This window comes from Natrix helvetica (genome assembly GCF_964273705.1).
Source record: "Natrix helvetica genome assembly, chromosome: 3".
NCBI classification, from domain to species: domain Eukaryota; kingdom Metazoa; phylum Chordata; class Lepidosauria; order Squamata; family Natricidae; genus Natrix; species Natrix helvetica.
In genome coordinates this window covers 51,183,005-51,202,307 of record NC_138549.1, presented here as the reverse complement: position 1 = coordinate 51,202,307, position 19,303 = coordinate 51,183,005, and the positions used below count along the sequence as shown (strand labels likewise).

The window sequence follows — 19,303 nt, the reverse complement described above, 5'->3', positions numbered from 1 at the left end:
CCGCCTTCCTGATGACGTCACCAGCCTCACCAGCCATAACCCTCACCGCACGTCACTGGAAATAACTTACCAATAAAGGAGAATATTTGTAGTTCAGGGTTGAAATGTGGGGTCCTTGGTGCTCTCTGAGCTTGCTTGTTTTCTTGCAGACATTTTATTACCCAAACTAGGTAACATAATCAGTGGTAGGACACTAGCACGGATGATTTACCTAGTTTGGGAAATGAAAATTCTGCAAGAAAACAACCAAGCTCAGAGAGCACCAAGGACCCCTCCAAAATAACTTAGGAATTGATCTAATAAAAGGCTCAGGAAATAGTGGCTGAATTTTATACACTAGTTCAGCAGTTCTGAGTTAATATAGTGGTAAGAGCATGTATGCAGGTTTTTGGTTCTCCATTGGTTATGGGTGCAAACAGCAAGAACATTTTCCATTATCAATAGTGTTCTTGTTGTTGATGATGCTTGGTCTTGAAAATGGTTATTGACATGGAATAAGCCTTCAGCAATGGAACAATCTCAAATATAGTTTGATATGGTTAGGGAATGGGATGGATAAACAAACAAACAAAAAACAAATAGCTTCCTCCACAAAATGTCATCATAAATATATAATTCCTTATTTTTGGTTTCTTAATTAATAAACACACTAATGTATAAGTAGCAGTTAACACTTTAATTTCAGTGCATACATTCTCAATAAATGTTGATTTCACAACACAAATCCTATAATGAGATAAGAATCCTATGGATTCTACAAGGATTTCAAAGACCAGTAACTACCATGTTTCCCCGAAAATATGACAGGATCTTATTTTCTTTTTACCTACAAAATATGGCTTGGGCTTTATTATGGGGGGAGGGTTTATTGTTTTGGGGTTTCCGGGTGGCTGCTCTCTTGCAAGTGGGCTCCCAAAGAGCCGAGCACAGCCTCATGGGCGAATGGCTGTGTTGCGCTGTCGCAGCAGTGCACCACAACAGCCATGAAGCGACCACGCTCATGAGCAGCCACCTGGCAACCCCCCTTTGCAGCCGGGCACAGCACCATTCACTGACCTAGGGGTCTCGCCAAGCTGCGTGAGCGGCTGTTCACAGCTGCCTGGCTCCCACAGCTTGGCACCTTCCAAATGCCAGTGAATGGTGCTCTGCATGGCTGGAGAGGGGGGGTTGCGCGAGCGGCTGTTCCGCTCTCGCTCACCCACCTCCCAGCCTCACAATGCATGGTCCAGCTCTCATTACGGAGCCAGGGCATCTCCGCCGCCGCCGCCATCCCAGCCTGGCTTTTTCCATGGCTTCCAACCTGAGTCTTTCGGAAGTGGCCACTCTGGGCGCACGCCCTATGGTTTTGGGCCAGCTGCCTGCAGAGTGTACAACCATAGAGCGTGTGCCCAGAGCAGCTGAAAGACTTGGGTTGGAAGCCGGAGGTGCCCTGGCTCCGTAATGAGAGCTGGGCCATGCATTGGGAGGTGGGTGAGTGAGAGTGGAACAGCCGCTCGCGCAATCCTCCTCTCCAGCCATGCAGAGCACCATTCACTGGGATTTGGAAGGCGCCAAGCCGCGGGAGCCGGGCGGTAGCGAACAGGCACTCACGTGGCTTTCTAGGTCAGTGAATGGCGCTGTGCCCGGCTGCAAAGGGGGTTTTCTGGGTGGCTGCTCATGAGCGTGGTCATTTTATGGCCATTTGCCCATGAGGCTGTGCCTGGCTCTTTGGGAGCCCGCTCGCAAGAGAGCAGCTACCCGGCAACTCGTCTCTTCAGCTGGGCACAGTGCCGCTCACCAACCTAGTGGTATCCCGAAGGCGCCAAGCAATGCAATCACCTTTGCCTTCCCCCAGGTTCCTGCAGCTTGGCACCTTGGGGATACTGCTAGGTTGGTGAGTGGCGCTCTCCCTGGCCGGAGGTGGGAGGTTGTCCAGGGGGCTTATATGCGGGGGGGACTTATATTTTTGCCCACCAGAAAAATGTGGCATGGCTGTATTATGAGGACATGTCGTATTTTCAGGGAAACATGGTATCAAACTTTGACCCAGGCAAAAGATCTTAAATTTCTATTTTCTGGAATCTAGTTCTTGTCACATTTCATGATTTGAGAACTAGATTCTCAGAGATACTCAGCTTTTCTACTTTATAATTCAATTTCCATTGAGATTATAAGGAGGCAAATTCTGATGATATAAAGAATTTATGGGGGAAATAATCTTGTGGGGGAATAATTGTAACAATTATTAAAAATATTAAAATAAAAAAGTGGAACCTAAGAACTATTTCTAATGTCATAAATAGGAATTGTGTGTTTTAAATTCTAGAGACATATTTAACATTAATAGGTTTTTTGTTTTGTTTTGTTTTATATGTGTGAAAACTAGCAGCTTCTACATGGATCCATGGCTAACAGTAGTTAGTTTTCTAAAAGTATTTATTGCAATACATGAACAGGAATACTTAATTCATCTCTGCCTGCAACCTTTCATTTTATAACATAGTATTTAAATACACAGGGAAGGAATGGAGGCTATTGATAAGCTCTGTAAAGAAAACCTCAGTAAAGCAAAAATGGGGAGAACTCCTTTTCTGCATTTACTGTTTGATCACCTGTTAAAAAGTGCATGAGGATGAATGAAAGAGGGCAGAATGCATGTACATATCTCTAATGAACTGAAAATAAACAAAACAAAAAAATAAATAGGTATTCTCAAGAAAGCAGGTTTTTGTATTGATCTATATTTACAATGCCCCAAAAGTTAAAGCTAATAGAACATGGTTAATTGCACATATATTTAGGTTTCCAGTTTCTTGCTTCAATAAGTGTGCTAAAACTTTTAATAATATTTCATGTATTTGACTTTATTAATATTTCACATAAAAATACTTCTTACCTAGGATATTCAGTTCCCCAGAAGAAAGGCTTCTGGAGTTCTCCTGCTGGAAACCCTATAGTGATTTTAGAAGAGGAAGAAAAGAAGAAAGAATTCAGTCTCACCAAATAAAGAAGTCTGAGATTTAGACAAGATAGAGTATCTGATACTTTCTGCACACAAGGGCAACACTTAGTCTAATGGTTTAAACAATGAATGTAAACAATTTAAATAATGAATCTCAGTCAGAAGCATTGTATATCTTCATAGGAAGCCCTTCCTTCCTCACAGCTAAAATTAAAGCATTCAACCATTATATCTCAGAACTGGCTTGTGTAGTCATTCTATTGGGAGGGTCAGGTTATAATCCAAATTTGGTCCTGATGACTAAACAATTTTAAATTGTGTCACATTATCAAAACAATCTCCTATGCACAACTTGGATACATTTACTTAACCTAGGAATATATAAATAGTGTTTTGACCAGCTTTTTATTTAAAGTATTACAATATAAAAGTATATAAAAGGGTGGAGGGTAACTGCTTTTTATTGCTTTGTTATTGAATTTTTATTTTAGTAAGCTGCTCAGTCATGAGAGCGAGTCAGGCAGCCATATAAATATTCTAAAATAAATAAATAAATTTTGTGACTTAAAAATCGAAATTACAATTCTCATCAGGCCTGGGTGGCCAAACTAAGCTATTTATATAACATTGTTTTATACAGATGCTTATATAGGTAGCACAAAGAAAGCCTAGGAATTACAGTAGAAATATAAGAGACAGCCTAGAACAACAAAAACTGCAAATAATTTCCAAAAACCTTAAATACTAAGAAATATATAGCAGAAACATTAGGTAGAAGCTTTAATAAACAGGGAAGGAGAGAATAAACATTTCCATGAGGAAAAAAAATAAAAAGGAAATACTCAAAACATGACTGGATAAACCTGTAAATAAAGCTTTACCACATCTTATTTAAATGTTCCTTTTAAAAACCCTAAATTAATGCTTGCAAGGGGCATAGCCTTTGGGCAAAATATAATCAGATAGTTTTGTAGAGGAAGCTAGAATGAAGATATTGTTATATCTGAGTTGACTTTATTCAACTGCTGACTCTGTAAACTGCTTAGAGATAGGCTGTAAAGCACTATGAAATGATATATAAGGCTAAGTATTATTGCTATTGCTAAAGCTCATTTAAGCAAACTGTATAGCTATTTTACCAGCTCTGCGTATCCTCCAAAGTTCTTATACAGTACAGATGAAATGGTAATTCCAGGAATGTAGAAGACCAGGAGGAAAGCCTTCTGCCTCCAACAGTTTGGGGCAGCTTAGAACAAACACACTTTTAGAAAACTTTTGTTTGTTTGTGTGTTTACTTTTAATGTTCCAATTTATTTACTTCACTCAATTTCTACACCATTCCATTCTCATGGAATCAGAACAGTATACAACCACAACTATAATTTAAGATTAATTTCCAAGCCAAAATAATGTTAACCATTAACAGCAACTAACCTATGTGCCCCCATACTGGAGTAGAATCAAAGGTGGTATTCAGCCAGTTTGGACCGGTTCGGGTAAACCGGTAGCAGAAATTTTAACTGGTTCATAGAACCGCCAAATACCACCTCTGGCTGGCCCCACCCCCACCCACCCAGTCACCTGGTTGCTGCTAGCCCCACCCACCCGCTCGCCACTCTCCCCGACCAGTCACTCCTCACTTCCTATGCAGCCCATTGGGTCCCGCTTGTGCATGCGCACAGTCTCTGCTCTGTAGCTTGCCTTTCTAAGTTGCCTTCCCACATGGTGCCTGCACCCCAATTGAGCGGCCCTGATCTGCCTGCTTACAGGTAAGCCTGTGAGTCGTGCTAGTCCCCACCACCACAATCCCTGAAGCTTGCTTGAGGGCCCCCACCATTCCCAGAGCTTTTCAGAGCCCTCCCACATCCCTGGAGCTTGCCGGCGGGGGGGCACCATCCCCGGGACTTGCCGAAGCCTTCCTACCATCCCGAAAGCTTGATGCACACACACCCCTCACAGTCCCCAGAGCTTGCCTGACTGGCTTTGCCATCAGCACGGCCCCATCCCACACACAGCACTGGCTGCAGCCTAGCTAGCTTCCCACCCAACCATCCCCGGACTCATCTGGCTGGCTAAGCTGCCAACATGGACCCATCCCTTGCTCTGCCCCACCCGCTTCAGCAGCAGAAGCCTCGAGGCAGAAATAAGCATAGCTGGGCAAGCGACCTCTCAGGGAAGCGGGGTTGGGACAGGTGCTTATATCCAAAGCCTCCCATTTCTCTCACCCTTTTTCCTCTTACTGCTTCCCGAGGCCTCAATCTATTCCTCTCCTTCAACCTCCTCCCACTTCTTGAGGCACATCCTGGGAAGCAAAGCCTTGGACAATCTGATCTGCGACTGTCCCAAAGGCCTCAAGGGGCTGCAGACTTTCCATGTGCCTCCGCCAGCCTGAGTGTCCTGCCCTTCAGATACCAATGGGGTCAGCACCTGCCAGTGCTCAGGAAGAGCGGGCAGTTATCCAGGGGATGCACCACAGTGGAGCAGCAGTCTCAGCTCCAGTGTGGTGTCTCCCCCGAGGGCCACCTGCTATCAGCCTTACCTTCACAGGCAGCCACGCGCTGGCTCCGTTGGGATCTGAAGGGCATAGTATTCAGGCTGGCAGGGACATGTGGAAGATCTAGAAGGTAAGGCCGATGGTGGCGGCGGGGGAGGGAGACCTGCTGCACTCAGCCAAAGAGCCTCCTTGGGGAGACATGGTAAGGCTCGCTCACCTTTTGGGCCTGGCACACTTGACTTCCATGGGGCCTTTGGATGACTGCTGCCCACTTGCCTTCCACTCCACCTTGGGTCCTGCTGCCCGCATCCAGCCCATGATAAGGGACGCGCTGCTTCTGGGCCAGGCTGGCCAGTGGGTCAGAGGGCAGCCCTCAGGGGATACACTGTGCTGGGGCAAAGACTGCTGCTCCACTGCGGTGTACATGTACAGCCCCAGAACATCTACCCACCCTCCCAGAGCAAATTGGGTCTTCAAGGTAAGGAGACATGAAGAACTTTCAACTTCAGGTTTTTAAAAATCTTATAAAAATGAATGTCAAGAGGCAGCTCTTCAACTCTTAGCTATTTAGCTCAGGAATAACAGAGTTGAAAGGAACTTTGGAGGTCTTCTAGTCCAACCCCCTGCTCAGGCAGGAAAACTGAGAATGCCAAAATCTGAGTAGAGGTCCTGGGAACGGTGTCAGAATAACAGAATAACACTTAGAAAGGACCTGGGCGGGGGGAACCCTATACCATTTCAGAGAAATGGCTGTACAGACTTTTCTTTAAAACTTCCAGTGATTGAGCACCCATAACTTCTGGAGACAAGCAGTTCCACTAGTTAATTGTTCTCATTGTCAAGGAGTTTCTCCTTAGTTTTAGGTTGCTTCTCTCTTTGTTCAGTTTCCATTCATTGTCACACTCTGGAGTAAAGCATTCAAGCCATTTCCTCCTTTCAGTGTCCATGAAAATACATCTATAGCAGTGATGCTGGACCTTTTTTGGCTCACGTGCCAAAAGCAGAGAGAGCACAGGGGGGCATGCATGGGCATGCCACACATGCACATGCTTCCCCCCTCTATGCACAAGCGTGTGAGACCAGCAAACCCCCTGCCTTTGGTGCTCTTTTTTCACTCTCCCCGGGCTCCAGAGGCTTTCTAGGAGCTTGGAGAGGATGAAAACAGCCCCCACTCCAAGATCTTTAGGAAGGATTTTTCTATTAAAATACAGGTAGTCCTCGACTTAGTACCACAATTGAGCCCAAAATTTATGTTGTTAAGTGAGAGATTTGTCAAGTGAGTTTTGCCCTTTTTTGCCACAGTTGTTAAGTGAATCATTGCAGTAGTTCAGTTAGTAGCATGGTTGTTAAGTGACTCTGGCTTCTCTATTGACTTTGCTTTTCAGAAAGTTGCACAAAGTGATCACATGAGCCCAGGACACAGCAACTATCCTAAATATGAGTTAGTTGCCAAACATTTGAATTTTGATCCTGTGACCACAGAGATGCTGCAATGATTGTAAATATGAAAAACGGTCATAAATCACTTTTTTCAGTGCTGTAACTTAGAATAGTCACTAAATAAACTGTTGTAAGTTGAGGAACGAGTGCCCCTGTCTGGCCTGCCTCCATCAAAGCCCAAAAAAGAAACCCCACAACTCCATTGAAGTAGAGAAGTGGTACTTTTACTGAGTTTGAAATGATAGCAAAGAAAGAAAAGCAAGATCTGAGCTAAAAGGCACGAAAGTTACATATTGAAAGTTTCCACAAATTCCTCTGCCCAGGAACCCAGGCTGAATGTCCAATCCTCATCCCACATAGTGTTCCTGTGGGGCACATCTTCAGGTGTTTTCATCCATCTGGAGTTCCAGGATGGTTGGCAAGTTTGGGTTTCAATTTTTTTTACTACCAGTTCTGTGGATGTGGCTTGTTTGGTGGGTGTGGCTTGATGGTCATGTGATGGTGGGCATGGCTTGTTGGTCATGTGAATGGACAGGCGTGGCTTCATGGCCATGTGACTGGTTGGTCATGTGACAGAGTGGGCGTAGTTGGTTGGTCATGTGACTGGGTAGACGTGGCCAACTTGACATCACTCACATCAAGGGATGCCTTGCCTGGCCTCTCCTCACCTCAAAGGCCTATGAGATACAATTTCTCTATCTATTTATTTACTACTAAACATCCAAAATATACTATTTAATCCTATGTATATATGCCATATGTCTACATATATATTACATAGTATAGAGTGTGTATAGGTACACAAAAAGATACAGAATTTTTTTTGTTACTACTTTTTTGCTACTATATATACTGTATGTGTATATACACACAAACATACACAGAGCTCTTCTAAAACTATACACATTCAACCTCACTTACTGCATTTGGAAAAACACACCCAGAGTCCATTTTGGGCCACACATTTAACTATAACTTCTGTACATTAGAACATTACACATGCCTTCATATGTTATTCCCTAGCTTGCACATGACTGTTATGTGGTGAAAATATGACAAAACTCAGTTCATAACGTTTTTGCTTAGCAACCAAAATTTTGGGCTCAATTTTGGTCACAAGTCAAGGACTATCTCTGCCTTCCTCTGCATGACAGCCTTGTCCTAGTAAATCCCTTCTCCTTTCTGGCAATTTTCCTTTCTGTTAGAGACATCAGATTACTCATTACTAATAATACAAGTTTTACAATTACTATTTCAGCCCCAAACTGAATAAAGATAAATGAGGTCACTATTTGCTGCTCAATATCTGTATTCATATAAATATACACACATTGACACACAAAAGGAGTGGAAACATCTGGTCTGAACACACACACACAAACACACACATTCACATTCATTTGCAATAAGTACAGAATATTTGCCATAACTTCTCATGTCTGGTAAAGAAGTCCATTGCACACAGAAAATATTGACGCTATTTTTAATTACTATTAAAACTGTGGAAATTTGGATAACACCAATAGACATCAGAAGAAAAGGAGGAGGGGGCAGCTTGCCAGTTTTAGATAGGTTTGAGCCAAATATGACAAAATAATCCAGACGATTTGAATAGAATAGAATAGAATAGAATAGAATAGAATAGAATAGAATAGAGGGAGATTCTCCACCCTGCAAAAAGCAATGGCTTCAAAGCGGCTCCTCTGCCACCACCTCCATTCCCCCGCTGCCTTCCCCAAACACCACCCCCATTGCAAATGCAGCATGCCGTTCAGGTAGGAAATGCCTGGAACACACTAAAGCCCACCCATTCACCTGCTGGCAGGCTGATTAATGGGGAGACAGGAGAGGCAGAGAATCTGGAGGGGAGCCTATCGGAGCACTTCAAAAGAAATAGGCTGAGGGAAAGAACATGTACTACAGCATGCTGTGGATGCCCTCCCCCATGCATTTGCCTGGCTTCCTTCCTCCCGTGGTCTCCTCAGTGCTTGCTCATGCTCCCCCTCCCCAGGCTAGCTTGACTGCAGGCAGAGCCACATTGCCTTTTACAAGGCTGCTGTTGGTGAAGCTGGGTGCTGGTGAGGGCTGGCTTTTTACATAGCTTTGCATAGCTCTGTTGGGGGGGGTGGCTTCCTCCCCAGGCCCCCGGCCCTGTCCATTTTCCCCCCTGACAGCTGGACAAACCTAGGAAAAAACCAGTCCTCACTGGCACCCAGCTTCACTGACAGCCAGCTTGCAAAAGGCAATGTGAGCTTCTGCCTGCATCAACCTAGATGGGTAGGGAGAGAACAGGAGCAAGGTCCTTTCCTCCACTTTTGCCCAAAGCCCTGTGCTGCACCAGCAGACTGAATTCAAATTTCTCTCCCCCCCCCCACTCTGACCTGCGTGTACCTTGGCAATGGGACTGTTTCTCTCCACCCCCTTTTCCAGCTGTTGGGTCAGGGAGACGAACCTAGCTTTGTTGCCATTTCAGCCAGGGTTGTGCTACAACCATCAGCCCCTAGATCAGCCTCCTGCAAACTCTGTCTCTTGAGAAGCCTGGCCAAACTTTTGTGCGCCACTCACTGAGGCGGAGGGTGGGGCTGGAGCTAATAGGAGGCCAAGATAAGTGCCTGAAGGACCGCATCCTATCATCAGGAGTCCTGATGCATCAGCGAGCTAAACTTCGGCCAGGCTCCTCAGAAGGTGATCAGAGGACCTGTTCGGAGGCGTGGCCAGCTTGCCATCCCTACCAGTTTGGTGAACGAGGCCCAATTAGCACTACCAGTTTGGCTGAACCAGTCCAAACCAGTAGGAACCCACCTCTGATGGTTGGCCTTAACTGGATGTAAACAACTTCATTTAGCAGCATAGTAATTTGCGGGATCGCATCCTGCCACACACATCCCTGCGGCCAATCCGCTCTCACAGGGAGGGACTTCTCCTGGTGCCGTCCACTAGGCAATGCCAACGGGCGACACCAAGGAGTAGGGCCTTCTCTGTGATGGGCCCAACCCTCTGGAATGACCTCTCCCCCGACATTAGAACCACCACCGACTTCCGCTCCTTCTGACAAAAATTGAAGACTCACCTGTTCCGATTAGCTGGCCTGGCACATTCGTAACTTTTACCTCCCGGCAGATATATTTTTAACTGGTATTTTAGGGGAATTGTTTTTAAATTTAATTTATGGGATATTTTTTAGGGGTTTTTAAAACTATATTTTAGACACTTTACTTAGCTGTACAGTTCTTTTTAACCTCCTCCATATCTATATCTATTTAATAATTTAACTATCTAATTTTTAACTATTCGTGTGATGTATTTTTGTATGGACTGTACACCGCCCCGAGTCCCTTTTGGGAGAGGGGGCGGTCTATAAGCACAAATAAAAGTAAAAGTAAGTGAGAGCAAACCTCCCTGTTTGTTCACAAGGGCCTTCTTCACACCAGCTCACTTCCCAAACCCCAATACCATACCCTCTCCCCATTAATATGGCAGCCGATAGCAAGCAAGCATCAAAGGGAAAACCCATGCTGGAGATCCAGCTGACATTTGGTCTTCTTGCAGTAGGGGCATTAGACCTAAGGAAAAAAAGTAAAATGAAATAGGATAGAAGCAATCTACCATACAGGGAAGTAAAAACATTAAGCCTTGTCAGGGTATTTATTGTGAAACAGTTGTAGGAATTTAGGGGCTCAGACATCCCAAGTGTTCATCCATTCAGACTGTGAGGGAGGGAAATATTTCCAAGCCACCATATACTGTACTTTCCCCCTATGCTTCCTGGAGTCCAGGATTTCTTGACCTCAAAGTCTTGTTCACCTTCAATGAGGAGGGGACATGGAGGGGCAGGTTGGTCTGGTTGAAGAGGAGATACTTGCTCAGGTATCAACAAGCTAACATGAAACACAGAGTGGATCCGTCTAAGAGTTTGGGGTAGTTCTAACTGTACTGTGGCCGGATTTACAATCCCAACAATAGAGAAAGGTCCCAGTTTCTTTGATTTCTGGGTGGTCTGTAAGTACTTTGTAGATAGGAAGACCCTGTCCCCTACTTGGAACCCTTTCAATATAGCTTTTTTCTTGTCAGCCTTTTGTGGGCTTGATGTACCTTGTCTAGTGCCTTACGGGTAATGGGCCAAATACATTGAAGCTGTTTCATCCATTCCGTTAAGGAAGGGATCTGGGTTTTCCCCTGGGGCAGTTCTGGAATGGGTACGAAATCCGACCAAAAACAACTTTAAACAGGGTGAAGCCGGTGCTACTGTGGATCGAGTTATTGTAAACAACCTCCAAAAAGACAGCAAGTCAGCCCAATTGTCCTGTAAAAAAGTAGTTTACATAGCACCTGAAGTAGTGTTTCAGAACCAAGTTCTCATGTTCACAGGTCCTGTTAGTTTGGGAGTGGTGGATGGAGTTTAGACCCTGGGTGGAGCCTAACAACTTCAGGAACTCCCTCCAGAAGTGGGAGGTGAATTGTACTCTCCTATCTGAAATGATGTGGTCAGGAACCCTGTGTAACCTATACACATATTGGATAAACAGTTTGGTGAGCATTGTTGTGGAAGGGATCTCAGGGCAGGATACATAGTGCACCTGCTTGGAAAATAAGTCAGTGATCACCCAAATGACTGTGTTCCCCCCGCTCTCAGGTAGTTCAACAATGAAGTCCATGGATATTTCCTTCCATGGGGCACTAGGAATGGCAATACTTCGGAGGAGTGCAGCAGACTTCCCAGGGGAGCTCTGGGCAGAAGCACACAGAGGACAACTGGCCACATAGGTTTCTATGTCCTTTTTCATTGAGGGCCACCGGAACTGCCATTTGACTTGGTGTAAAGTTTTCACGAAGCCAAAGTGCCCAGCAGCTTTCAAATCATGGGCTTGTTGCAGCACAGTCCCCCTAAGACTGGCTGGGATATACAGCATAGCTTAGCACCAATCCATGCGAGGCCACCTCACATGGTGCACTTGTTTGAGCAGGACAGGAACCAGTCATCACTTTTCAGCGCTCCTTTCAACTCCTTGCTTAAGTCACTGGTAAGGTTGAGGTCCACTTTCTCCTGGGCTCTGGTGACCACCGAGATGCCAGTTGCTTGGAGGGGATAACTGGGTGGATTACTTCTGGCCAAGCATTATTGTACTGGGCCAATCTAGATAAAGCATCTGCAATAAAGTTCTTCCCCACAGGAAGGTAGTGCAAGGAAAAATTAAAATGTTTAAAGTGTTGCGCCCAACAAATTTGCTTGAGTGACAGTTTTGGAGGCATTTTTAGGGCTTCCAGGTTTTTATAGTCAGTCCACACCTCAAAAGGGTGTTTTGCCTCTTTGAGGAAATACCTCCAAGTTAATAGGGTCCATCAGACAGCAAATGCTTCCTTCTCCCATATTGCCCATCTCCTTTCGGTTTCAGTTAATTTCCTGGAGGTGTAAGTGCAGGGTTGTAAGGCCCCAGCAGCATGTGCCTGTAATAGCACATCCCCCACAGTTATGTCACTGGCATCAGCCTAGACTACGAAGGGGACATCCATTTAAGGATGGGCTTGGCTGCAAACAGCTGCTTATGTTTCTCAAAGGCTGCTTGGCATTCCATTGTTCACTCGAGGGGATAAGCTTTGGCCTAATCTCTCCTTTTGTCTTTAGGAGGTAGGTAATGGGTAACACAATTTTAGCAAAGGCAAGGATGAATTGTTGACAAAAATTTGCAAAACCCAGAAAGCTTTGCAACTGCTTTCTGGTGCGGAGGGGAGGCACCCACTTCATGACCGCCCACACCTTCTCGGGATCCATTTCTATCCCCTCATGTGATATGTGGTAACCCAAATAGTCAATTTTATTCTGGTGAAATTCACACTTTGACAATTTGGCGTACACTTCAAGCAGCGAAGGGGAGAGCAGATGCCCTGGCTAACCCTGAATTGGCCCTGGGAGCTGCTCCAGGAACCGGGCAAACCAGAGGCGTTCCAGACACTGCCACAGCAGCAGCAGCTCAGGCTCTCCCAAGGGTGGGGGTAGCCCCCCGAAGGGATCAAATTCGAAAGATTCCTCCTCTTGGAGTTAAGTACCAAGGAGATCCCAAAGCACTGGGATTTTTTTTTGGTTCACGTTTGGAATTACATGCAAGAGTATGGAGAGGATTTCCCACCAGAAGTTACCAAAGTGAAAAGTGTTACTATGGCATTGGAAGGCATCGCAGCTGACTGGATGGTGGCTCTACATAACAATGGTTCCTTCTAGCTGAGAGATTACAATGGGTTTATGATGGCCCTGAGGGCATGCTTTGATGATCCCCTCACAAATCAGAAGGCAAGAACCAGGATGAAAACTTTAACCCAGGGTCAGAGATCTGTGGCAGAATACACTCAGGAGTTTCGCAAGCTGGCTGTGCACATGCAGGGATGGTCCCAGGAGGCATTGATGGACAGCTACATTGATGGCCTTAATGATGATGTGTACCAGAGCTGTGTGAGCAGCACCACCCCCCTTGATCTGCAACTTTGGTATGTGCTGGCTGCTGATGTGGAAATTGATCTAGCTAGAAATTGATACCATGGAGACAGCAGCTGGAGCAAAAACCCACCTCCTACCCCCAAAGAGCAGGAAAAGGGGGGTCAGCAATCAAGCCCAGATCAACAGCATGTTTCCAATGTGGAAAGGAGGACATCGAGCTGCCGACTGCTACTCTAAGCTTGGCCCAAAACCACCTTCGGCTGGAGGAAAGAAACCTGACAAGCAGCCAGGGAAACCCTGCAAACAGCCCTGAAAGGTGTGGAAGTCACTGATTTCCTTCCTCCAGGCCAGGGGGAGAAGGAACCTCCCCTTCTTCAGGAGAATGTGAAACTGACTCCGATGACGACCCCTTGGTAAGTCCTCATGTGGGCCCCATGACCATCCCAGTAGAACTAAAAGTACCTTTGACCAGTGCCCAGGGGAAGATGCTGGTCCTTTTAGATTCTGGCAGCACCAAATGTGTAATTAGCCCAGAGGTGGTGGAGAAAATGGGTCTAAGACTAAGAACAATGAAAGTACCCATCGCCTTTTGCCAGCTGGATGGGTCAGTTGCTGGGGGGAGCCCAGCCCATTTTGTAACTGAACCAGTAGAGATGTGGATGGGGGACCACCAAGAATCCTTAAGTTTCTTTGTGGCTCCAGGGATGGAACGGCCACTCATACTGGGATTAGCTTGACTATGGAAATAGAACCCTCAGGGGAACTGAAGGAAGGGCTGGCTACACATCCGTTCAGCCAAGCCAACAAAGGGGGAGGGGAAGACTTCCCACATAGCCAGAGCCGTAACAGGCCTGGCAGCACTTTTGCATGAAAAATTGAGGGGGAGGAAAACATTCTGAAAGAATACTGGGACCTCAAAGAGGCTTTCAGCGAAAGGGCTTCCGATAAGCTCCCTTCCTACCGCGCCACCGATTGCAGCATAGAAATCCTCCCAGGGATGAAATTCCCCAAACTCCATATTAACTCAATGACCCCATGCGAACTAGAAGAATTACGCAACTTCATTGTTAAAAACTTAAAGAGGGGGTTCATCCAGCCTGCTAGGCCACGAGTGGCCGCGCCTGTCTTATTTCGAGAGAAGAAAGATGGCTCCCTTTGCTTATGTGTTAATTTAAAAAAACCTCAATGCCATTTGCGTGGAAAACGTGTACCCCTTTACCCCTCATGAAGGACATGTTAGCTCACTTGGCAAAGGGGAAGTTTTTCACTAAATTGGATTTAAGGGAGGTGAACTACAGAGTCCACATAAAAGCAGGGATGAGTGCTTTCAGTTTAGAGTACTCCGATTTGGACTGCAGGGGGTCCAAAGACCGCTTTCAACTGCCCTCTGGGGTGCTTCCAGTTTAGAGTACTCCCATTTGGACTGCAGGGGGCACCAGCCATTTTTATGCAGTTGATTAATGAGGTGCTGCATGAACATCTGTATAAAGGGGTGTTAGTTTACCTTGAGGACATCCTCATCTACACAAAAATGCTAGAGGAACACGTAAAACTTGTGCGCTCAGTCCTGAAAAACTCTGGGCTGCTGAAATTATCCAAGTGCAAATTCCACCAGGAGAAAATTGACTATTTGGGGTACTGCATTTCTCATGAGGGCATTAAAATGGATCCAGAGAAAGTCTGGGCTGTTACAGAATGGGCAGCCCCCCCTGCACCCGCAAGCAGCTACAAAGGTTTTTAGGATTTGCCAATTTTTACCACCAATTTATTCCTTCATTCGCTAGCATTGCACTGCCAATTACGAACCTCCTAAAGTCAAAGGAAGAAGCAAAACTGAGGCCTAGTCAGCCTTTGAAGTGGATTATGGAAGGCCAAGCAGCCTTTGAGAAATTGAAATGACTATTTGCAGGTGAACCTGTTTTAAAACACCCCGACATGGATGCACCATTTGTGGTCCAAGCAGATGCAAGTGACATGTCAGTGGGGGGAGTGTTACTTCAAATGAATGCAGATGGCAACCTACAACCTTGCGCCTTCACCTCCCCAAAATTGACGGAGAGAGAAAGAAGATGGGCAATTTGGGAGAAAGAGGCTTTGCAGTCTGGTGGGCACTACTAAGCTGGGGGCATTTTCTTGAGGAGGCTAAGCACCCATTTGAGGTATGGAGTGATCATAAGAACCTTGAAGCGTTAAAAACCCCATGGAAATTGTCGCCCAAACAAGTTCGCTGGGCACAGCATTTTAACCGGTTTAACTTTACACTGAAATACCTCCTTGGAGCAAAGAACATTATGGCTGATGCCTTGTCCAGGCTACCCCAGTGCAACAGTGCCAGGTTGGTGGTGATTCATCCAGTCATTCCCACCAAACAATTAGCAGCTCCGGTGGTCACCAGGAGCCAGGGGAAAGTGGGTTTGGAGGTGCCCACTGACTTAACAAAGTGGCTGAGGGAAGGCCTTGCATTTGATGAATAGTTCCAGTTACACTCCAATGAGTGCACCATGCAGGATGGCCTTATGTGGGTAGAAGCCAAGCTCTATGTACCTGCTAGTCTAAAAAGCATTGTCTCCAACAGGCCCATGACTCAAAAATGGCTGGACATTTTGGGTTCGTGAAAACATTACATTTGGTTAAAAGATAGTTTTGGTGGCCTTCTCTGAAAAAAGACATAGAACCCTACATTGCTAGTTGTCCTGTTTGTGCTGCAGCAAAGAGACCACCAGGTAAATCTCAAGGACTACTTCAAAGTATCACCCGACCTGGTGCACCGTGGAAGGAGATCTCGATGGATTTTATTGTAGAGTTACCAAAAATCCTTGGAAATACCATCATCTGGATGATCACAGATTTGTTCTCCAAGCAAGTGCATTTTGTGCCCTGCTCCAAGATTCCGTCAGCAAGAACACTGGCTAAACTGTTTATCCTACATGTGTATAGGTTACATGGAGTTCCTAAATGCATTATTTCAGATAGGGGGGCAATTAACCTCCCTCTTCTGGAAGGAGTTTCTGAAGTTAATAGGCTCCACCTAGGGTCTAAGCTCTGCCCACCATCTGCAGACAAATGGGACTTGTGAATTGGTAACAGGAGCAGTATCTTAGGTGCTATGTCAATTATCAACATGATAACATTATCATGCCTTATCAACATGCCTTATGCAGAGGTAGCGTACAACAATTTGGTACATAGCAGTACTGGATTGACCCCTTTCAAAGTAGTATTCAACCAGGATTTTGTGCCTATTCCTGAATTGCCTCAGGAGAAACCACAGAACCTATCTTTATCTGAGTGGATTGACCAGCTACAACATTTCTGGCCTATGACTTGTAAAGCCTTAGACGAGGCTCACCATGCACACAAAAGACAAACTGATAAAAAAGGTCAAAGCCAAAAGAATACCAGGTTGGGGATAGGGTGTTCTTGTCCACTAAGTATCTTCAGACTACCCAGAAATCAAAGAAGCTTGGTCCTAAATATGTGGGTCCTTTCCCCATTGTTAAAATTGTGAACCCTATCACAGTGCAATTGAAATTGCCATAAACCCTTAGGAAAATCCATCCCGTGTTCCATGTCAACTTACTGAAATCGGAATACACTTCTTTAATGTCTTTACCCCATCCCACACTTCCTGTACCTCTCCTTATTGAAGGGGAATAACATTTTGAGGTTAAGGAGATCCTGGATTCCAGGAAACAGAGTGGGAGAATACAGTATTTAGTGGCCTGGAAACATTTCCCTCCTTCCCATGCTGAGTGGATGGATAAGTCTGATGTCAGGGCTCCCAAACTCTTGCAAAAGTTTCATTCTAAATACCCTGATAAACTCTTAATTATGATATATAAATGTTTTGTTATTGTTTTTTTAAATCTTTTCCTCCAGGGATGACGTCCTTTATGCAGGATGGCTGAATGTCAGCCTCTACTTTGTGTGCTTGCTATCGGCTGCCATAGTAACAGGGAAGGTGGAGGCTCATGGTATTTGGGGGGAATTACTAGGTACTAGAGGAGTTATCATGAAGGGAGTTTTGTTCTTACCATCTTCTGCGCATGCTGATGGCTCGTGTTTGGGCTTGCTCAAGGTCAACTGTCTCTGCATACCAGCTGAAGATGCACCCCACATGACACCTTTGGGAGTTGCAGAGTGGACATTGGGTTGGGGTAACTGGGGGGAGGGTCTTGGACAAACATTTGATATGTACATGTTCATGCTTTTTTACTTCAGATCTTGCTTCACTCTAGCTGTTTTTATTTCATGTGCAGTAGAAGTACCTTTATCTCTACTCAAATGGTGTTGGAGTTTTTCTTTCTTGGATATTAAATGAAGCATGCCTGACAGCTAGCATCTTCCCCTGGATGCCAGACGAAGGCACCCACAGCTCCACTGGGATGGTCATGGGGACTACATGCTGACTTACCAGGGGGTCGTCATCAGAGTCAGTCTCACTCCTCCAGGGTGGTCTGAGTTCCCAGCTCCTTCTGGCCAGAAGGGGAAAACTCAATGACCTCCACCCCTTTCAGTGCTATTTCACGGTGTTTTGCTGGCTGCTTCTCGGACTTCCTGCCCCCAGCAGTTGTTGACTTGGATCCTGGCTTGGTGAGGCAATCAGCTTCTCAGTGCCCTTCCTTCCCACACCTGAAGCATGCCATGGATCTCAGTTTGGCTGCTGGCCTGCCTTTTGCAGCTCTCAAGGCCACTTTTTGGGCAGAGGGGGAAGGCTTACTCTAGCTGCTGCTTCCATGATGCCAGTCTCTGGCCAGATTGATTCCCACCTCAGCTTCCAACACATACCAGCACTTGGGGCGGGGGGGGGGGGGGGCTTTGAAACATGCTCTTTCTAATGAAAATGATTTAACAGAGTTTTCAGAAGGTCTTTTTTTGGAAAAGCGGGCTGAAGATACCCTATTTTGGGTATTTTTACAAAAACTGTCAACTTTACACTCAATTTGTGAACTATTGAAAAGCAATAGGAGAATGACATTTTATATTTGAAAACCTTGTGTTGCTACATTATTATGCACAAAGTTTCACGTTTCTCATATCTTTCCTTCCAGAGATATAAAAAGCCAAACTTTAACCATTTTTGAGCTGCAGTCATTTTCAGCCAACTTTGCTCCAACTTATCTAGATGGAGATCACTCATGAGAATGTTTTTTTATTTTGTTTAATAGAGCACAACAAGTTGTACAAGATGGCCAGGTTTTGTTTCTCTCAACAAAATATTGCAGGAGATGTTATGTCTCAAAGTTGCTGAAACCTAAGGGTCATACTGTAGAAGGCTGGGGTATGGGGGCAAATAAATGACTATAGCTCTGCAAGTATTGTATCAGCAAATGTAACACTTTACTAATGTTCATTTGTAATGTGTGTGCATATTCACACCAATTTTCATCAAAATTCATTATGGTCAAGCAGGGCACTTTTCTGAAATCAGACCACTTGACATGGCCCAGGGCTAAAAGAGAATGACGGGCCTAGAGTCACCCAGCTGGCTTTGTGCCTCAGGTGGGACTAGAATTGAAGAGTATCTCAGTTTCAATTTATGCCTTAACAAACAACACTGGACTGGCCCTCTTAGCAATATATGTATTCTTTAGCAATGCATTCAATAGTTGGACCTTCCTGTTCAATTATCTTTGTTCAGCCATGCTTGCCTATTGCCAATTCTATCAGAGAGTGAGTATTATAAATGATATGATGTCTTTCTGTCTATCACAAACTCTTCTGGTTGTATCTGACACCTCTCAGCTTCTACTGAGTGTAAAATCCTCCTTCACGAACCCTGCTCTTTCAATTTAGCAAGACAACCCTTAGTCTGGCTGTCCAGCTTATGCTGAGAAGATATATTTAATAATTTACATTACTAACAAAATGAAAATATTATTCTTAACATTAAATTCCATATAGAATTTTGACCTTAGAAGGCCATGATTTGCAAGTGGGTTGGCATGCATTCCTATGGGATGATAAAAATAAAATGCACAAATAGTTTCAAAAACAT

General features: G+C 45.1%; 1 protein-coding gene across 2 annotated transcripts in view; it reads right to left on the bottom strand.

Annotated features, from left to right (window-relative positions):
* The window catches only part of PHEX (phosphate regulating endopeptidase X-linked), a 267,193-nt gene that overhangs the window by 24,058 nt on the left and 223,832 nt on the right, over positions 1 to 19,303 (bottom strand). For both annotated transcript variants that reach the window (XM_081946240.1, XM_081946241.1), the window contains one exon: positions 2,876 to 2,930. In XM_081946240.1, coding sequence (XP_081802366.1) covers positions 2,876 to 2,930 — 55 coding nt within the window. The remainder of the gene's footprint in view (positions 1 to 2,875; positions 2,931 to 19,303) is intronic.